A 21,129-nucleotide genomic window follows, 5' to 3' on the forward strand; every position below is an offset into this window, starting at 1 on the left:
GCAGGCCTTTCTGCTTGAGGCCTGGTTTCCTGGATCCCATGAGCCACCCTCCACACTGCACAGTACTTCATCCAGCTATTCTCCAAACTGTAGTTCATGATTACTTTCACAATTTCAGCTGATATATGGAACAACCTACCAGGTCAGAGCTTTTGGAAGCTATTTAACTGCATTTTGGACATCCAGGGACATAGCATGACAACACAAAGCCCTGCAGGATGGAGATTAGTGCAAGTCTAAAGCAGGTAAATTTGGTGTGGTCCACAAAGTGCATTCAGAGCAGAGCTGTCAAACCATGCTTGTGAGCATGCTCCAATTTCCTCCTTCCCACACTTCTAAGTGCACATACATTACTGATGGACTTGAGACATCTGACAAAAATTATTCCTTCAGCTGCAGCCTCCTGAACATTCCAGTACGTGAGCTCAGTCCAGCTTACCAATAGCTCTAAATCCCCATAGTTTTAGAAACACAGATTTAAAACTAGAATCAAAAGGTAGAGCTGCTAATCTCAAAAGAATTTGGAGCAGGTAGGGGAGGAGAAAAAACTTACCATCACCCCAGGCTGGTACACACTTGCTCATTTTCAGGGAGGCTGCCTAGCAAAAAAACAGGTAGGATGTAAAAGTTAAAGCTCTCTCCTGCAAGACATTTAAGCTAAGTTCAGAGACTGAGATAAGACTTAAGAGCTTTAACAGTAGAGTGGCCAAGCATGAGCTCAATGAACTTCACTTAAGCTTACACCATTGAAGCCAAACTTGGTACCCAAGGGGTGGTGGGGGGGGGGGGCAGAGCATCTTTTCCTCTGTACTGCAACTACTTGGTTAGGATTTGTCTCTAGAAAACTTGCATAATACAAGTAGCCAGCATTGTGGCTGCTATAGCCATAACCTAAGTTTAGCAGCTATATATAATCCCACTGATGTTATGTACCACACACTGCATTCACCTGCTTCTAGAGTTGCACGTGAATGAGACTTGGGATACTAATATTTTAACCAGAAGAGTGACGCTGAACAAATGAATAGACTGTGCAGTTCAACTTTTTTATTTTAATAAAATCAAGAATATGCACAGCACATGCAGTGCTCGCATCTAAACTAATACAATAAGCAATTCTAAACCTACAGTGACTTGAAATTCAAATTTTCACATTCAGCAAGTTTAAATCCATTCTTGCATATTGTTGTGAATCCTTGTATCTGAACTGAAAATATTGCTGGCTGATAAAACTTGCTAAAATGCACAAGTCACTGATTACGCCAATACAACAAAGATAACCACATGTTTGAGGATTGCAATGTGCCAGACATTCACTGAAAAAAAAAACCAAAAAAACCACACAACTAAACAAAACTCACGCAACAAACATCTGAGAATCTGGACACTTCACATCAGTGTTTAGAAGTGTTTCATTAATATCTTAAGACAAGTGTATCAAAACCTTGGCATGTTCAATTTTAAGTTGCCAATTTTTGTTTTACTATCAGAAAGTTATGGCTACACTGCCAATGCCGGGTCTGCTTAATTTGACTTAAGAGTTTAATATGACTTAAACATTAAAAGCTCACACTACCCCGAAATATATAATTTCACGCATACGGTGACATTCAACATTCAAGTGCCAGTGTTTTTGTACTGTCTTTTGGTCAAGTTTCTTTAAACTTTCAAAGAATCACTTTTAGGCTTACAAAAATAAATATTTGTCAAAAATGTTCAATAAATATTACACAAAACTAGCAGCAAAAAGTATCTAGAAATCTGTCGTGTGCAAATAGTTTTCTTCCCAGCTATCATTCCCATGGTCCCAAATAAGTTTTAGAATCTATTTCCTTCTCCTTAAACAAGCTGCGTTCAATCTCCAAGAGACAAAATAAGATTGGAAGTTAAGGACACGCACACAAGACATATATAAAATTCTCTGAATGTGCAATAAAAGAAGTATTTTGTAAAAAGTTATGGGCAAAATGTACAAGGGCCTAAACCTAGACTTGAAATAGCACCATAACAAATGACCTCAATACTGTCAAGTGCACCTACTTAATAAAAGTTTTAGAACAAGGCACAATACACTTGAAAAAAATCTATTGCACTTTAGGAAATTTTTGCCATTTTCCTATGCCACTGTAGATTAGAGTTGTTACCTGCTCTGGCCACAAAGTTAGCACAGAAATTCCAAGTGGCAGAGGCATTTTTCTGGTGGACAATACTCGTCTTTGGCCAGATTTAGCATAAACAGACTATAAATACAATGGAAACCTATGCAACTAAAACTGACTAAAACTGCACTTTAATAGCAGAATTGAAACCTTGTGCAGTTTATGTACATTTCCAACCTCTGTGATCTCAGATTTGTTTGTTACTCTTCTGGAGCCATTTTACAAAGTCTACAGTAAGCCAGTTTAACATCTCCATGCAGCTTGAACAGAGTAATGTGAATCTGCATTAAAATAAAGCCTGCTGCATAATTCTTCCTGTTCATACCCTCTTGACCAAAAAACATCAACACTAGCATGCGTTATTAGACCAAAAATTCAGTCAGGCCCTTAAGGAGGACCAATCACTGTCATGGTCAGCCATTCTACCATTTCAATTTCATATGGCAGGCATTTTTAAAAAGTCTAAATAGATGAATTCTCCTAAAAACTATTTCAAGTTATCAGACCTTAAACATTCCCTGTAATATTCCGCCCACATTTGGCTAGCTCACATTAATGATCTGCCTAAATATTGAAAAAGGAATTGCTGTATTTACTTGCATTAACTTCAAAAACAGTGCTTTTAATGTATGCATGTATCCATACATCATCTCATCATGACTGGAATGGCTTATTAAAGGCTATCAGGTTCTAAGTACCTATCCAGGATAGAGTGAGCAAATCAGAACTTTAACTTAGTACAGTTTTGCCACATTAGAAACTAATTGCATTGATATGCTTCAAGATGTTTTATTTTTCAAATCTGCAAATATCAAAAGCCCTAATGCAGGCTACCGCATAAGTTTTTCTTTGTAATATTATGGATGAATCAGTGATTCCTGTTTAAGTTGTATCACACCTGTGTGCCAAGGTTTGATTTTAGCCCAAGTTCAGTAATTTTTATTTTGTCAAAACAATTGATATCTTGAGCATTACTGAGCCAACAGGACATCAAAATAAAAGTTGTCTAAAGTTAAAGGCACAGTACATTAACAAACAAATGATCCTCAGTCACAAAATTATAAATGCAGTTTCTGGGTGGGGATGGGTGGGAGGGGAGTTAATCCTGACTACAGCAATAGAGTCTTCAAAACCACCTTCAAAATAGGGCTACTTATTCCTTTGTTTCCATCTTGTGACCTTGAGCTCCCTTAAAAAAAATTTCAGTGGAGAATCACAGCTGGTAATGTACTGCGAGTTCTTGAAGCTACACAAGGTATAGTCTGGCTAAGTTACATGTGGTTTCCATATTAGCTTGTTTGGTAGGTATCTGCTGCAAGCAGATTCAGTTGCCCCACCAGTCAACCCCCTGGGAGTTGTAGTTTCCTCCATATCCATCGCTGTTGTAGAAGCCTCCATAGCCACCACCTATGAAAGGCAAGAAAACCAATGATGCTTAGTTACCGACTGAAGACTTGCACCTTCTTAACAAGAAAAATCCCAGGGCACAGACAAGATATTTATTAAATGAACTCCTCCCCCCACCCCACAAAGCACTGTCAAACACACACATTAAGCCAAGATGCTGGAAAGATAGCATCAGTTGTACTACTATTTAAAAGATGGCTACAGGTAACTTGTGCTAACCTAGTTCTGCAAAGGTCAAAGAGACTTTGCATAACACACAGAGAAATAATGCTTAAGCATTACCTCTGGAATACAACAGCAAGCATTTCGGATCTGGTTTTGTATTGCCAGCCATGCCTACCCACTTTTCTTCTTACCTCCAAATCCTCTGCTGCTACTTCCTCCACTGCGGCTGCTAGTTGATCGACTGCTACTAAAGCTACTGCTGCCAGAACCGCTACTTGTTCGATAGTCTCTGGCGCCAAATCCTCCACTGAACCTACTGCTACATAGAGGGGAAAAAACAAGTACTTAAGTATAGTTGCTCACGCTTTAGTGCAAAGGTCAAGACTGAAGTACAGAATTTCTTCATTTCAGGTTACCAGACAGAGCTAGCAAAGAACAAGTACAAGCACTGTGCTACATTCCATAAGCATCCAGAAAGGGCAACACGTACATTCTAGACAGCAAAGGAAAGTTTACTATGTTGAACTTTTCATGTTACACTAAGAATTACTTTCTCAGGTCCTACTGAGATCTGATTCACTGCAGCCTCTTTTCCATGGAATTCCCAAACCTGGAGTATCTGTTTGGGCGATGCATTTATGACCATCTATCACACCACAGAAGATGACAGCCATTTTACATGCATACTTTAAGAAAAATCCATTATATGGATTCACATGGTTGAATTGTATTATCTGAATTAAGACAAAACTTTCACAGCCAAACACAGATTTACATATCTCACCATTACCAGTTCACAGCAGCATTTCAGGTTTTTGTAGCAGAACTATTTCACAAATAGTCTCTTTTACAAGGGAAGTTCCACTATAATCCAGCAGAATGTAGTTCCATTTTAAACTAGTACTACCTACTTACCCTTATATCCCGGAGCATCTGCAGTCTAGCTCTCGTACCTTTTCTGCTTTAAGCCAAAAACCATACATCATCTCCTTAGCATCAAAATAACTCTTAAGGTACAACTCTGGCACACGCAGATAAGGATTTCTAGAAGTGTTTCATAAACACTTACACAAGATTTGTTTCTCCTCTTAAGCAGCAAACTAAGCATCTTATTTGTTTTATGACTGGATAAAACAAAACTAAATTAACATTTAGCTGTCACCTCCTGATATATCTAATGAGAGCTTAACTATTTTGAGACCTGAAGACAAGTCACAGAACAGCACTGCAACAGACTGTATACCTTTAGTCCAAGTTCAGATCATTACCTCTTAGATCGCCCGCGGCTGCCACCCCCTTTGTGATGCTGTTCATAAGCCATGTTTTCCAGCCAAGATGGTACTTCTTGCTTAGCTTCAACAAGAAGATCAAGCAAGTCCTTGGTGATGTTTATATTCCTCTCATTGAAGAATGAGGTGGCAAGGCCTAAAGTAAATAGTCAGTTTTAGCCCCACATAAAGCAAATATACTGCAACAGCATTCTACCATACTCACTCACATAACCCCTTGCCCTTTATGTGAGCAACAGAAATCAAGCTTATATATGGTGTCAGAACATCACTCAGCAGTGACAGTGCTAGCCATAATAAAACCATTGGTTACTTTCCACATTGACTAGACAGCAGTAAAAGGAAACACAAGTAAAGTGTTATTTGATTTGAGAAATGTTTGAGTGTCACCAAGACGCTGCTTACCGAATGCTACTCATCTGGGAAGTGCTCCAAGAGCATTTGTTTTAGATACTGCTTTAATATTTTGACTACATTCTAACAGCATCACCACAGGGTGAGCGGACTTTCAAGTTCAGATATGCTGGGACCTCACATAAGCAGGTGAGCATGAGTGAGCCTTTTTAAGCCTAACTGCTAAACAAAGATAACAAAAAACCCAAAGCCACACACACCATTCTTCCCTACCCTCCCCCATTCTCTATTTATCCAAAACCAGACACACTACATGATCTACCAGAAGTGGTCTGACACCAGAAAGTTACAGTAAGCTTTTAAACAAATCAAGTTTTTCTGTGCTTAAGCACAATGAGTATTCCAGGTACTTGTATGCCTTTTGTAGGGATTTTAAGCTCAATACAATTCTGTAGGTATTTCCAGGAAGCTCTCCTAGGGTACAAACTAAAAAACAGACCCTCCATTTTCTGGGTTCGTTCACAGTTTAAGAGCTGTAACTTTAAGTTCACTTTATGTGTTTTTCCAGTTGTAAATAACAACTTGAAAAAGGCTTTCAAATTCCTTAGGAAGGAAAGCTATATCCAATACTACAGTTTTGCTAGCAATACATTTTGGTCACAGAAGGGTATGCATGGGCTTCTCTGACATATTTTGTAGTTAGAAACTCCTACTTAGCCAATACTACACTTAGCAACTCCTTTATGAAATTGTCTGTGACATTCTAGACTTTACTTACCAAGGTTCCCTACACGGCCTGTACGACCAATACGATGTACATACTCTTCAATATCACTTGGCAAGTCAAAGTTTATGACATGCTTTACATTTGAGATATCCAGTCCTCTTGCTGCTACCTAGTGGTGAAGAGATTTTATCATATCTTAGCAAAAATTCCACAAGCAAAATATGCCTATCACCTCCCATTTTCATGCATTTCACTTACTGCTGTAGCAACAAGAATTGGGCTCTTGCCCGAACGGAACTGGTGCAGCGCTTCCTCTCTGTCTCTTTGAGAACGATCTCCATGTATACTTGTACAGGCATACCCTTCATGGTAGAGGAAGTCCTCCAGAGCATCTGCACCCTTTTTGGTTTCCACAAACACCAGAGTCAAGGAATCTTTGCCTAACAGTAATTAGATCACAGGTTAGCACCAGAAACTGCACAGCCAAGTACACCACCACAAACCCACTCTCCACCCTCACCTTCTGGTACCAGAAAAGTTTGCACCAACTTAAAACTGCATGCAAGACATCCACTGCACATTAAGAAAACAAAAAGGAAGTTTCTTCCTTCACCTAATATAGGTTACCACCTCAGTCAGTCATTAGATCTGCCTTGAAATTCTCTGAAACAGTCTTTACCTGTGGCATTTAGCAAATCAAGCAGAAATGACCGTTTGTCTGACTCTTCCACCCACACCACTTTCTGTGTGATGTTCTCAGATGTAGAGCCCACTCTGCCAACAGCCAGAAAGATATATTCATCAAGGAAGTCACGAGCAAGCATCTAAAATACAGAAAAAAAAAAATTTGGTTTTCCCCTTCCAGAGATAAAATTCAAGTCTAGCAACTGCCATAACATTAAAGCACTCCACAAAGAAGATACCTGGATTTCCTTGGGGAAAGTAGCACTGAACATCATGGTATGACGAACCCCTTTTGGTGGCATAGTATCTTGTTCAACAATTCGACGAATTTGAGGTTCAAACCCCATATCAAGCATTCTGTCAGCTTCATCTAGCACTAGGTACCTAAATAATTATTAAAAAAAAACATGTTATGCTTCAAAACTTTAACTCTTAACCCAGGACAGACAATGGACTAAATGTTCTCTCAACATGTTTACAAACTGAAAGCCAGATCTTAAGTGTCATCTAACTCTAGATTCCCCTCAAAAAGGTGGAGTTTCAAGTTGTCAAGTCATCAGTATACAGACAAGAGCAGTTCACTTACTTGCAGAAATCCAGTCCAATCTTTCCCCTCTCCATCATATCAACCAGTCGTCCTGGAGTTGCCACAAGCAAGTGACATCCACGTTCTAAGTCACGTATCTGCTGACCAATGTCTGCACCACCATATACAACACAGGGACGAACTCTGGAACGGTATGCGAACTGTAAAACAAGATAAGTTAGCTCTCTAAAAAAACCATACTCAGACTATTTTATAATACTGATCACCTAGATAATATACCTTTCTGGCTTCCTCATAGATCTGCACAGCCAGTTCTCTAGTTGGAGCCAAGACCAGCGAGATTGGATATTGCTTACGACGTCCATACCTTCCATTTTCCTGAAGAAAAAACACTTGGAATGAGTACTCAAAAAGCAAGTAGATAGCTACTGTCAGCTACCTCTCAGCCATGCTTTTGAGCACTGCAACTCAAAATTTTGCCTTATTACAGCACCCAAGATTCAAGTACTTGTTCATATGTTAACAGTAATATAGCTGCACAAGCTTGTCCCCTATAACCAGCACCATCATCTACTCTAGCCACAGAATATCAGAAAGCCTGTTTTTTCCTATCCTAAAGCCACTATAACATACAACTATTGCTAGGTAGCTTTTTTGTAGCTAGTGAAGCACTCCTACAGCTTACACAGAAAGCACCACTTGAAAACAGGCTTTTTTTTTTTTTTTTTTTTAAAAAAAGACAGTCATGCATATAAATTCTTTAGATAGGAAAAAAGTGACAGGCTGTTCCACAGACTGCACTTTTCAAGGGAAAAGCTAGAGGCTTCTGGAGTTAGAACAAGCTTGCCTACTGCCCCCCAAAATAATGACTGCACTGAAACCCAGATGTTGCTCTCAGTCAAAATCAGCCTATGGGGCAAAAAAGATGTTTAGATTCTGCAGGACTAGATACTGAAGTACTTGCCTTCATAGCTCTCAAGGCATCACCAGGGCCATCTGCATAGATCTGGCTCAATATTGGTAGAAGAAATGCAGCCGTTTTTCCAGAACCTATGGGGACACAATTCGGTGTTATTAATAGTAACTTTCATCAGAGCTGTTGTACTGTCAATTATGGCACCTAAACCTATGTCACTGACATATCCCCAGCAATATCTGTATTAGATATAAGGACACTACCTATGGCATTAGAGCATTCTTTTTAGCCCAAAGATGCTATCTATGAAAAAAGGAAACACCTCAGCACAACACCTCTGAAGTGAATGTGTTTTAAGCCATAAACTTCTCCCCTCCAAGGGGAAGGCAAACATGGTAAATCCACACTCAAGCCACATCTAAAGCAGTAGCAAGACTAAGCTAATAGTTTCCAACACTAGAGGTGTTTCAGTATACTCTGAAGATGAGGTTGTACTCCCTTAGGAGTCTCTTAACTGCAGTTTGAGGTATATAAAACTCTACTTCTATTAAGGGAGGCTAAGTAGTTATTTAGTTTACTACTTACTAAGTAGCAAGCAGAATTACTAACTTACCTGTCTGAGCACAGGCCATCAAGTCTCTCTTTTCTTTAATAATAGGTATTGCATGTTTCTGGACTGGAGTAGGACGGGTGTATCGTGTGAGCTCAATGTTTCCCATAATAATTTCTCCCATGTCAACATCGCTGAACTGCAAGATATTTGAAAGGTTAAAATGGGGATTCTTTCCCTTCAACCAGAACCCTCCCCTAACCAGAAAGGCTCAAGAAATCATTTGTCCATGCTTGAACAGTTACTGCAATAGACTAACACCTAAGCACTTCTACTTGTGTTTATAGTTCCAAGACAAATCTCACATAATTAAGTGAACAAGTGTTACTGAATAAGCATATACAGCTTCTCCCATGTCTTAATGCAACTCTCCTGCAAAACAGCTTAGCTAGACATTCTTATGCTTCCTTCCCTCCCCAGCTTAGAAAGCATGACATCAAGTTTCACCTGGAAAATACATTTAACATTGTCAAGATCAGAGACACCAATCAGATTATAAATAAACGACTTACACTTTCAATATGTGGAGGACAGTTGCTGCCTGTTGCTTCAACAGGAATGTCATCATATTTCTCAAAGTTAATGCCAGTATTGCTTCCTGAAAAGAGCTCTCTAAAAGCAGAAAAGATGGTATTTTACTTGCTAGTCAAATCAACTATTTTAATTTACATGTTAATTTATACAACTCTATTATTTACTGTTCCAGGCGTTCACTTGGGGGAAGAGGCTTTGACCAGTCATCTTCATCTGATTTGTCAGACCAGCGGCTACTTCCACCACGATCGAATCTACCAAAGCCACTCCTATCATAGTCACCACCTCTTCCACGCTCTTCATACCTAAACAGAGCAAGAACATCAGACCACCACACGTGGGCAAAAGGATTGTTTGACATGCAAAACTGAAGTCTAGTCCCAACCCTTAGATCATATTATTTTATATTATGGAAAGAAAGTTTCTTTTCTGTCATGATTTGGCAGATCAAAGTAACTTCTTAACAATGTAAACCTAAATCCAAACAAAATACAAAAGTTTTGATTTGGTTAAGTGTACCTTAAGTTAAAGAAATCTGTGCTCTGCCAGCAGAGCTGCAACTCAAGTTTGGTGGATTTTGTTTTGTTTTTTGTTTTGAGAGAGCTTCAATTAAACCTCTTATGAGGACACTGGTAGTCTCCTCCCTCTCCCCATAACACCTTTTCCAGAGTTCCACATTATATGCAAGTGTCTCCAGAAGAGACGCAATCTTTAAGTGTTGCAACTTGTTCCTGTAATCCCCCACCACTCACCTGACCAAACTTAATTATAAAATTTGCAGTGTGACAAATAATTGAGGTTATATAAAGAGGGAGCTCACCTGTATTACTGACATGGAAAGAAGGTGGAAAAAAATCCTTACCTCAACTGTTTAGTTTTTGGTCTGGTAAACCATGTTTGAGAAAAGGCTGGATACAGGACTAGCGTCAGCTTTACTAGTCGATAAAGGTCACTCTCACCACACTTGTGCATACGCATGATGTGTGTAAGACTGATCAAGTAAGGCAGAGAACCTGCAAGAGTCTCACCCAGTTTTATTAACTACACTTTTTAACAAGGGGAAAAAAGCTCAAAAAAAAATCAGTTTTGATGTATTTTATGTTAAGTGCTTCCAACAGCTGTTAAAGATTTTCTGATAGCAGCCGCCCATCTAGCAACTTTTTCATGAAATAGCAAGTCATTACAGCATCAGGGAGTAGCTGGGCTTGGGCTATAGGGCAAATCTTTCAACACAAGCAAGTTTCCCATCCTGGAACACCTGTAGCTTTAAAGCAAGGTTCTCTCATTCCACCTTTCCCTCCCAAGGTCCTCCTACTTTATCCTGTTCTTCACATCTAGAAGAGATTTTTGACAGAGGAGATAGCAGGTGTGCTACCAGAACAGGTGCTGAGGCAGAATTACTATGCATCATCCAAAGAAAGTACTTGCCTTCCTCCTCTTGACCCATTTCCACGGTCAAAGAAGCTCGATTTTGCTCCACGGTCAGAACGTGCACCAAAGCTGCTGTATGCATCCTTGTCTCTGCTAGAGCTCCAGCCACCGCTATCAAAACCTAGCAAAGAAAATATTTCTTAGTCCAGGCATTTATAAGAAAAAGCAAGAGATTCTGCCCAGCAAATCTTCCCTGTGAGGTGTATGCAACAGGAAAAGGCAGGTAGTCATCAAAACAAGGGAAAATGTACAAGTGCAGGAGTTATTCCATTAACCTTTTTTCCTTGCCAATCAGGATTTACCATGAAGCTACAAGACAGCTGAAAACTCTTTTCAGGACACTAACATACAAGCACATCATGTTTAGAACAACACTTATATTAGGCCAACATTTAAGCTGCTTACTTTGGAGAGAGAAGTTCTAGAGACAGTAGGTTCAGGGGCACTTCAAACTAAAGCTGACATACAATATGGCTGGGGGTTTCTGAACAGCATAAGCCTCCCCAAGCTTTAATGCCCTATTAACATAGGGCAAGCTGAACAAGCATGTTCAAGCTGAACACACTACCATCAGAATCCAGTCCTGAATTTAATAACCAAAATACCTGAGGACTAAAACCTCAGATACATCAATAGAACAAACATTAAAGACACTGGAATTCCTGCCAAGTTTAGAATTCTTCCTCCAGTTCCACATCAGTTCTCTGCCTTCACAAAGCCTTGACATTAAAGACACATTTTTGTGGGGGAAGATTAACCAGGGCTCTGGTGAGTATAGCAACTGATATAAAGTCTCTGCATTAAAAATCCTACACAGAAGTTAGTGTTTTGTCATACTGCAGGTACACAGAACAATCTATACAGACAGAATAAAGGAGAAATTTTAAACACACCATGCAGAAATAAGGAGCTTAAGTTCTTTACCATGAATTACCACATGAACTCTTTGCAGAGCACTTAACATTAAACCTGTCTACAGCAGATGCTAGCAACTATAACATTAGCTCCAAGAGAAAGCTGAGGTACTTTGCAACAGATCCTAAGAACAAACTGAGTAGATAAAAAGCCTTATTTTTGTTCAGCTACTGGAGGGGTGAGACAAGAAGAAAAAGCAGAGCATTAAACACTGCTTTGGTGTTAGTTTGAAAACAATACTATATTAAGTTTTTCAAAAGAATAATCACTTTCATATTTTTCTTGAAAGATGACAGCTTTAAGTGTCCTCCCCTACACCTACCTCTGTCATCAAATCCAGATGTTCTTCTAGTTGCAAACCCACTGTGATCACTACCACAGCAATTCAGCTTGTTGTCACTGTCATAGCCATTCATATATTACATACCCAGTCTCAGCTGAGGAATTCTTTGGCAGAGTTCAGTGAAATAAAGGGAGATGTCACTCATACCAACAAGCACTTTTTTTTTTTTTTTTTGCAAACCCCACAGCACTAATTCAGCTGCTGGATTGCATCACTGTGGCAGAATGCAAGTAACAGACAATACAGTTGTTCCAGAGAAAGAGGTTCTTCTAGACCTGTATCCCTAATTGGGGCTCACAGACTTTTGCTACAGCAGTTACTGTGACTTGTTAGGTGTTCTTTGAAGAGGTTTGTTTGTTTGGTTTTTTTTTGGGGGGGGGGGGGGGGGGGGGAAGCAATTCCACTCCACAAGAATGGGGCAAACGTCAGGTACAAGGCACCTTTAGAGCCAGTCCAATAAGTATCACTCACTTGGTCAGACTAAAGTGGAACAGATAACAATAACCCACACATGAAGTTTATTACCATGCAAGATAATGGAAGCCTGCTGTGAAAATTCTTGTGGAAAAAAGATTCACTCAAGTACTTAAGGACAAGCTAACTTTAAAGAGACTTCTGAGGAAAGAACAAGAGCACCATACTACTTCCTCATTAATTCTAAGAATGAAATAAAGTTATGCTTGTTTAGAAGACACCAAAACCCAGATTTTAGTATGAGTAACTCTCACTTGATGGCTAAGCCACACTGAACATCAGAGATGTGTCATCCTGCCCAGAAATAACAGCAGTCATACCAATAGGGCAATTTTCAGAAACATAGATTTAGTTACTGATTAGTGCCAAGATCCAGAAAACTGGGCTGGCTCTGTACTACATCAAGACTTTCAATCAAGTCCAGACAGTTCCAAATGGAAAGAAGATTTTAGACTCCCAATGCCATACAAAGTAAGCTTTCTCATGTAGCTTGTTAGCTTTCTAAAGCTGCACCAATTTAAGCTGGTACTTTGCCATGTTTTAAAAAACAAACCCCACACACCTTGGTTGCTGCACTACCTTAAATACCTATGTACCCTTCTTGACCAGTGCCCTTAACTCCACGTTCATTTTGGTATTCTTATTTTGATTTTAATGRTTGATTGGTGTAGAAGAAAACAGATGTCCAGGCAATAAAACTCAGCCCTTAAGAGCAACCAGCTAACAGAAGACATCATCATAACTTAAAACAGCCAACAGCACATTAAAGTCACCGCCAAAAAGAAATGCGGTACCTAAAGCATCCCATATCAGACCACAGACAGTTTTGTCTACTTTAGAGAAGCCAGCCCAGGKACCTTGTAGGAATTGGAAGATTCCTTAAAACATTAAGACCTTTTTTTTAAAAAAATAAAAAGCATACATGCTAGATTCAATCTACCACACGTTTCTCACTGAAGGACTAAGTTTGAATTCAAGAATTTAATGTACTTCCAATGCAATTTTGCAGTTCTTACACTTAAAGAATAGTATTGTCAAGCTGTTTCTCAATCCTTTAAGTTATTGTCACATGCTTCCAAAGGATAGACTGTATTTTCATTCAGGTATTACAATGCTTATCACCTATCTTTCTGAGCTTACTTGAAAAGCCACTGTATGCAGCAGCAATCATCAGTTTTAAAATGTGAGAATACTTCTAGCATTTATTCCTTGATCTACTACTACACAATAGGTTTCACTTGAAATATTCAAGAGCAGCTTTCAGGAAGTTTAACAAGCAAGTGATCTGATATCATCATGCTTTATTGATATAGAGTCTGAAGTTCATAATGCAAGAGGCTTCTTGACCAGACAGCCCAGCATACTGAGCTCCATAAACTGTAGCTTCAGTAGCTCAAAAGTAAAACTACCATTAAGTCATCCATGTATTTTTATGCATTATCACATTTCTTGTAATTCTGTACTGGCTTGTTCCCAAGAATAAAGCTAATGGATTAGTATTAAAATAGGGAGCAGGTCTGTATGTGTATGGAAAGGAGTAAGCTGAAGCTACCTAACATACTAGAGGAGCACTGCAGGTTTTTTAAACAGAAAACCTCTAGACCCTTTAACATGCTTCCCCTGCCAATAGCTAGTTAAACTACAAGCATGATCAGCTCCTCATGTACAACAAAACAAAGAACAGCTATTTTTAAATGCTTGAGTCCTCTTCCATAAGTCATTTCTTTCTTAGCCATGAGTCCATTGCACAACAGAGCATCTATGAATTACTACACCATAATCAGCTACAGAAAAAACAGAGAACCCCAAGCTAGACACTATAGCCTAGCTGTTCTAAGCAAGTCTATCTAGGAAGACAGTAGGAAAAAAAAAAAAAAACAACACACACTCCTTCCTTACAATTCCTTTACCTTTTGAAGTAAGAGCTACATTAAGAGCTGCAATATTTATTTAACACTTACTTGGGAAATCCATCAGGTTATGGTTCATGAGCAAGACCATTCTATTGGATTACTGAAGAGCAACAGTTCTACTATGTAATTTGACCAATTTTTTTTTACAATCAATAAAAAACTCAAACAGGCTACTGCACCTTGTAAGGCTACATCAAGAATTGTTACATATTCATACCATTATTATCTAATGTTTGGTTTGCCTGTTATACTAAGGTACATCCCGTGCATGGCTAGCACAGTCTCCAAGAATAGCATCAATACAGCCAGCATAGTAGCCATCTTTAACAGTACAAAGTAAATCTACATATGACTACTTAGTTTATAATRTTAAAACTGCAGGACTTCAAATTACAATATAGAATAGCATAGCTTTACATCACTGCACGGATGACATCCAGTGACAGCTTTTCTTGGTGGAAACCCTGACCCAAATAGTAGTTTCTATATAGCTAATATGTTCTTCCTGTTGCAGAACCATGAAGAGTACAGCGATATAATACTCAATCAGGTATAAAGGAAATTCAGAACTACTAGGTTACCAAGGGCAGTTGACAGCATATTCAGTTATTCAAACAAGGCATGTGCAAAACCTAGATCAAGATTTCTGTATACCTTTTTGAAAGGTGTTAAGGTCTAAACCTAGCATAGCTATCAAAAGAAAAACACCATAAAGAAAACAGAATTACTTCCTGAATAGACCATAATATGATCTTCTAGTTATGGAAGTCCAAGTAATACGAATGCAGGATTCAACCAACCTTTGGAAGGCTAAGGTTTAAACTGGAACACCTATGCATTTTCCACTTTAAAGGTAACTGAATTCACTGAGGAGACAGCTCAAATATCTCACTCAAGTGTAGCAAGATGGTCTCCAGCCCAGAGAAAGAGTTTTAGAGGACAGCTTTTAATACGGACACTTTTAAGACATCTCACAGGCAGAATCTGGGATAACAGGTACTTTTTCCGCTTTAAGTCACCCAAAGGTCCCAGTCTTCAGAAAGCACTGGATCACATGTGTATTGTGATGCTTCAACACCGGCCTTCCATAAAAAGGTGAAATAGTGACACCCCATACCTACAAGTCACGCTGTAAATTAAAGGAAGATAAAAAATACTCTCTACAAACTCCTTAGCTGATATTCTCAAATATTAACCTGGAATTTGGTACAAGTTACCATGTAAGAAAAAAATATATAAACAGCAAATGGCCACAAGTCAACTCAGACTCTGGTTTCCTCGCATTCAAAAAGCCAGCATGTTCTGCTTGGGTTCAGCTTGTGGACTTCTTGGAAGACTGCTCACATATGAGGTTGAGGTGACTGGGAATTTCAAAAGCACTGAGTTGCAAAGCAGTAACTGTACTTTCCTCAATACATTCAGTCCTCATAACAGGCTGTTCAGCATCCTTTTGGTGCTGTAGGCCAGGCTTCCATTAAGCAAAAGACTACTTTAGAAACACATGAAGACAAGGCAAAAAAGACCATTTTGTTTCTTCAGATAGCACAAAACAGGAGCAGAGCACTGTTTTTAATCTAGTCCTAAACTTAACATCCAGAAATACTGTGTGAAAAGTTGTATCAGCATGTCTTTCAATACTCTTCTCCCACTCACTCCTCTTGAGGGCAGAAGCCTGTTGCTCTTCCAGAGAAAGTCTTGTTGCCATGCATAGAGTCTTACTGGAACAAAATAGCAACCAAGTCCACAATATTGCTTTAGAAACAGATGGGATTTAAGTTCACTCATTACAATACTATGAATCATCAATTACTAATTTAACCTCTATCATAGGGGAAAGTATTTTAGTTCTTCCATTCCAGAAGTTTAATAGTTGTTGGATAAAGTGTTTTTCTTGTATTTGCACAGGGCATTATCACTGTGTGTAACAAACACTGCAGCATGCGCAACCGTCATCTTACAACTAAAAGTCATCTTTTACTCTACTGAAGCATTCCACAAAATGTTTCTTTATCCAGTTTTGTTCTAGAAAAAAGAAATCAAGCAAAAAAGCCATCTCCCAGCACAAACCCTCTGCAAACATATGACCAACACTGGTCATGCATTTCACATTTCATGTGTCAGCATTCCACATAACCTTCTGCAAGTACTCTTGTATTTTTCCACTGAAACTACAAGAACTAGGAAAGGGCAACATCTATATTCTCTGTTCTATTTTTCATGCATCTACAGTCAAGTGCACCTAAACCTCTGTTTAAAAACTGAAACTAGTTTTTGCTTAGAAGTTCATCAGCTGCAAGATTAAACTAGTTACTGCAAGTTTTATATCACAGTCACTAACAGAAAAACTGACACTGCCAGAAGTCATTCAAAGTTGATGCACAAGATTACAAGCTATAGAAATTCAGCTGTAGACTCCATCTTGGTTCAATCACAGTTAATTGCTTGGTGAGATACAGAAGACATTTTGCCAATCAGATACTGAAGTCAAGCTTAAGATTTAACCTGATGAAGAAATCAACACTAGCAGGCTACCAGCAAGATTAAGTTACAGGCTTTGCACAGAACAGTCAAGCAGTCTGTACAGTCACTTAATAGTTGTACCAAAGCCCTTAATAAGCAGTCTGTTAAAACAGATTCAAAAGTGAACAAAAAAACACAGGTGTTGCCACCATATTTCTGATACATACCCTGTTTTGAAGCTTCCCTGTTCCGTAAGTGAGGAGGAATGTATCTGCCTTCTAAAGGAAGCGGAAAAAAAAAAGTGAGCATTACAAGACTGCAGGGTTAGGGTGTATTGAGATACTAGTTTTTAAAAACAGCTTTTGCTTAGAAGATGTCTTGCATCAGAGTTGTAGGGCGTTTTACAGTCTTTAAACAAGGAGTCCCTATAATATTTAATACAGCACTTAATACACTTCTCAGTTCAAAAGCTCTTCCAGAAGTCCAAAGCAAGGAATGCATTCTTATTTATGTAGCTGTCTTTTTTTAAAATACAAACGTCTTGCATTTCCTTTGCTTAAGTCAAACATACCTTTAATTGACATCACAGTATGTGTGATGAAAGCCTGTCTCCCTAAAACCAATTAAGGCTTAAACCAGTCCCAGATATTTGAGCATCTGAAGATTTTCATTATGTCATTCAAATAATGATAGCAGTATTGTAAGTGTCAGTAAGCACTTCTCCTTCTCACAATCAGTTCAGCTGATATCTAGCCAACAGTCCCAAGTAGTTGCCTCTGAATAACATTCTTTATCTACAATCCAGAAGCATCGATCTGCTAAACAATGTAAATCATAACGCACCAGAGGCAGGAGCAGAACATGAACCCCTAGAAGTTCCCTTCTCAGCATATTTGTGTCTTGTATGTCAGAGAATGCTTGTACGCCAGTGAATCATGATTAATGCAGTGAACTACTAGAACTTTTGGTTTCAAACATTCTGGCTCTAGCTGAATATTTTGAAAAGACAGGTCATCACATTACTACTGCAATCACTAACCTCAGCTTTCTGACTGGAGGGAACAGAAAAACTAGCAACAAAATTGGAAGACTGGACTCTCTCAGACTTAATGCAGGGAACAGAAAAGCTAGCAACAGGACTGAGACACTGAAGTCTCTCAGGTTAGTTCAATACCTAAGGCAAAACATCACTAAAGTTTTTAAAACAAATTTACAGATGCCATACCACTGCTGAATAAAGTGGTCCTAACTAAACCAGACAACTAACAACCTCCTTGCATTTCCTCATCACTCTCTGTGAATATTGGCTTCAGAAGTTTTCACAGCTACAAGAGCTGTCCATTTTTAAAACAACATACTTGCAAACTTGCATATACTTACTGCTTGAAGAGCTTCCTTCACTCTGAGAGTCTGAGGAATTCAAGTCTAGACCAGAAAACTAGAAGAAATAAAACAGCCAAGTAAATATCAGACATGTTATATGAGTTTATGCTAAGATTAAAAAAAGAAAAAAAGAAAAATCCCTTTATATTGATCATGAAAGGGCAGTGTTCTGACAAGTCACTGCTACGAAGAAATTGGTTTCTATGGTCTCATCAATGACAAAAACCTGCAACTAATCTTTGGTACCAAAGAGTAACAGTGAATATTGTCTTCAAGTGTTTTCATGGCCACCATTAAACATGCACCACATAGGCAGCAAGTTCAGAAGACTATCTTACACCCATCAAATCAAATACTACAGACTTTTCACTTATGGACAGGATAAGTATCACTCCGAAATGTCTTTCGGTCCATTGAAACACATTCTGATTGAGGTCAAAGGCACAACTTTTAACTTATAAAACCAGTAAAGTGTCTACAGCAGCTAAGTTGATGACAGCATAAACCAAGTCAGGCACTCAAACTGCAGACATGTGGACAGCTGTCCATTTCTTCGAAGGCTGCACTAATACTACTGAGACAGTCTTAAAGTGCAAAGCAGATATTGTTCTCAAAAGGTCAGGTGACTACTTCCTACAATTAGCTTAGCAAACTCAGCTTTTGATTTGCCTTTTTTACACATGTATGCAGCCTTTGGTCTCACAGTAAAGCCCATGAATAGGTATTTCAGTTCAGGTCTCAACTGAAATGTTATAATTACATGCTAAGCAAAATACAAACTCATTTCAGCACAAGGCAACCTGCTAAATAAGGAGCAGCTTATAGTAGTTATGTCTGCATGGTAAGATGGAAAAACTTATTTGGAAAGACCAAAACATGTTTAAATATTTTAAGTTTTAGCCAAGAGCAACCGCACAGAAAAATCTTCCAGCAGGATCTCAATCAGTCCAAAGCAAAGATCCCAAAACATTGTCCTTTAAGATGTCCGATTACATGCGCTGCTATCTAGAACACTAGGATTCAGATTCTTGAAAAGCCTCTGATGGGGGGGGGGGGGGAACACACACCTCTTATGACCTCCTCTACAGTTATTACTTAAAGCCCGATTTCTTTACTTGATCCAAGCATCCACATGAGGTCAAAAAAAGSACAAGCATTTTTTGAACAATAATAAAAAAACCCTTAACGATTTAGTGGGGAAAAGCCGCTCTCATCTGTCTATGGGCAGTTAGTCAACGGGAATGAAGCCTAGATCTTCTCCCGCTAGTCCCCGACAGCCTCCACTGTGGGGGCATTCCAAGCCAAAAGCTGATCTCGGCGATGGCGCAGCGACGAAGGCCGGCGCGGCCGCCATCTCAGTGTGGTGGCGCAGCCGGCACTGCGGGTTGGGATTTTCGGCGCAGCAGGGAGCAGCCGCAGCCGCCCAGCTAATCCAGCAGCCGGCCCTCATCACGTGCTGCCGGGGGGGGGGGTAAGGGGGGACCGGCTCCCTGACCTACTTCGCCGGAGACTCCAGGGCAGCGGCAACCGGGGCTAGCGCTGCCTCGCCGTGCCAGCTGCCCGCCCTGGGTCTCGCTACGACACAGGGGCCGGGTCCCCCCCCCACGCTTCTCCCAGGATTAGATAACCATCCACCCCCGCCACACTGGGCTGGGGCCTGCGCCTGACTCCGCCCCGCACAACGGGGGAAGGGAGGAAAAGGAATTGGGGGGGGGGGGGGGAGCAGCAGCAAACGTCGCGGTGCCGGGAGCCGCCCGCAGACCTGCCGGCTGCGGCGGAGGCACCCGGCGGCCGAGTTCAGCTGCGTCACGGGGCCCGGGGCTCACCGGAGAGAAGAAGGGAGGGAGGGAGGGAGCGGGAAGGCGGGCGCCGGGCCCTGCTGACGCAGCTGGAACAAAGGCGGCCGCGAGCGCCCCCTCCCCCAGCCCCCTCCCCGGGGAAGGGGGGCGCCAACACAAAGCATGCCGCGCCGCCCCCCGCGCCGTCACAAGCACAATGACCGCCATTATCCCGGCTCTCTCTCCCTCCCCCTCCCTTCCTCCTCCTCCGCGCCCGGCCGTTTCCCACCACCACCGCCAGGGGTCCCGGCAGCCAACGCTACCATCATCGCTCGCCGCCACACAAAAGCCGGGCCTGGAGCGTGGCGAGGAGGCCGCAGGGGCACGCGCAGATCCCGGCTCGCCCGCCGCCCCTCCTCCTCCTCTCTCCCTCCCCCCCGCCCCCCACCCCCGCGCTCCCCGCCACGGGGATCGCGCGCCCCCACCGGGGGAAAAAAAACCCAACGCGGCGCGGAGCCGCCGCGCGACGGAAACTGCGCAACAACTGAATGCGCCACAAATCGGCCACGCTGGGGGGGGAGGGGGAAAGGGTGGGGTTGCCAGACACAAAACGCGCGGGGGGGGAGGGGGAAGAGGGGAGGGTAAGAAAATAAAAGACCACGACGCGAGCAGTCACGGATTGCGACAGGAGGTAAATCCTAAACAAGAAGAATCTCGGCCGTTTCTCTCTCCATCCCTACCTCCCCACCCACCCAGAGCCTCCTGCGCGCCTCTCCTCCGCCCCGCCGCCGCGCTCCGGTTAACGGAGCGGGGCCCCCTCCCCCCCCAAGCGCACATTCCGGGGCCCATTCCTCACCTGCTGGTCTAGACTGAGGGCATTTTCCACCGCCACATGACTCATAACGAGAGATCGTCTCGGGGTGCCCCGCTCCGCCTCGAGAAATTCAGATTCGCCGGGTTGRGGAACTCGCCGCCGCTGCCGCTCGTCCGCCTCGAATCGCTTTTCTAACTGAAACCCCCCCGCCTCGGCCCCGGCCTTT

General features: G+C 41.1%; 1 protein-coding gene across 2 annotated transcripts; it reads right to left on the minus strand.

Moving 5' to 3' along the window:
- Window positions 1-1,025: 1,025 nt before the first annotated feature.
- Window positions 1,026-21,102, minus strand: DDX3X (DEAD-box helicase 3 X-linked). Of its 2 annotated transcripts, XM_026067267.1 has the most exons (17): window positions 20,946-21,102; window positions 18,309-18,366; window positions 17,156-17,206; window positions 10,821-10,944; window positions 9,557-9,697; window positions 9,371-9,470; window positions 8,862-8,997; window positions 8,297-8,382; window positions 7,612-7,710; window positions 7,372-7,532; window positions 7,025-7,169; window positions 6,781-6,925; window positions 6,360-6,541; window positions 6,153-6,270; window positions 5,000-5,156; window positions 3,923-4,050; window positions 1,026-3,566 (listed from the first exon to the last, which is right to left on the minus strand). In XM_026067267.1, exons 1-17 carry the CDS (start codon window positions 20,988-20,990, stop codon window positions 3,484-3,486), a joined length of 1,959 nt encoding a protein of 652 aa, XP_025923052.1. In that variant the 5' UTR covers window positions 20,991-21,102; the 3' UTR covers window positions 1,026-3,483. The 2 variants fall into 2 exon arrangements, with proteins under 2 accessions (XP_025923052.1, XP_025923053.1); XM_026067268.1 differs by lacking the exons at window positions 10,821-10,944; window positions 17,156-17,206; window positions 18,309-18,366; window positions 20,946-21,102 and adding an exon at window positions 10,255-10,405.
- Between the last annotated feature and the right edge of the window lie 27 nt (window positions 21,103-21,129).

This window comes from Apteryx rowi, unplaced genomic scaffold (genome assembly GCF_003343035.1).
Source record: "Apteryx rowi isolate R43461 unplaced genomic scaffold, aptRow1 scaffold_257, whole genome shotgun sequence".
In the NCBI taxonomy this organism is placed as follows: Eukaryota; Metazoa; Chordata; class Aves; order Apterygiformes; family Apterygidae; genus Apteryx; species Apteryx rowi.

What these genes read in the sequence shown, in the direction of transcription:
- DDX3X (XM_026067267.1), bottom strand. Translation starts at nt 20,990, where the DNA reads ATGAGTCATGTGGCGGTGGAAAATGCCCTCAGTCTAGACCAGCAG. An exon ending in TCTATGAGGAAGCCAGAAAG is followed by an intron (nt 7,533 to 7,611) that starts GTATATTATCTA and finishes CTTGTTTTACAG; the next exon opens with TTCGCATACCGTTCCAGAGT. An exon ending in AGCCGCGGGCGATCTAAGAG is followed by an intron (nt 4,051 to 4,999) that starts GTAATGATCTGA and finishes CCCTCTATGTAG; the next exon opens with CAGTAGGTTCAGTGGAGGAT.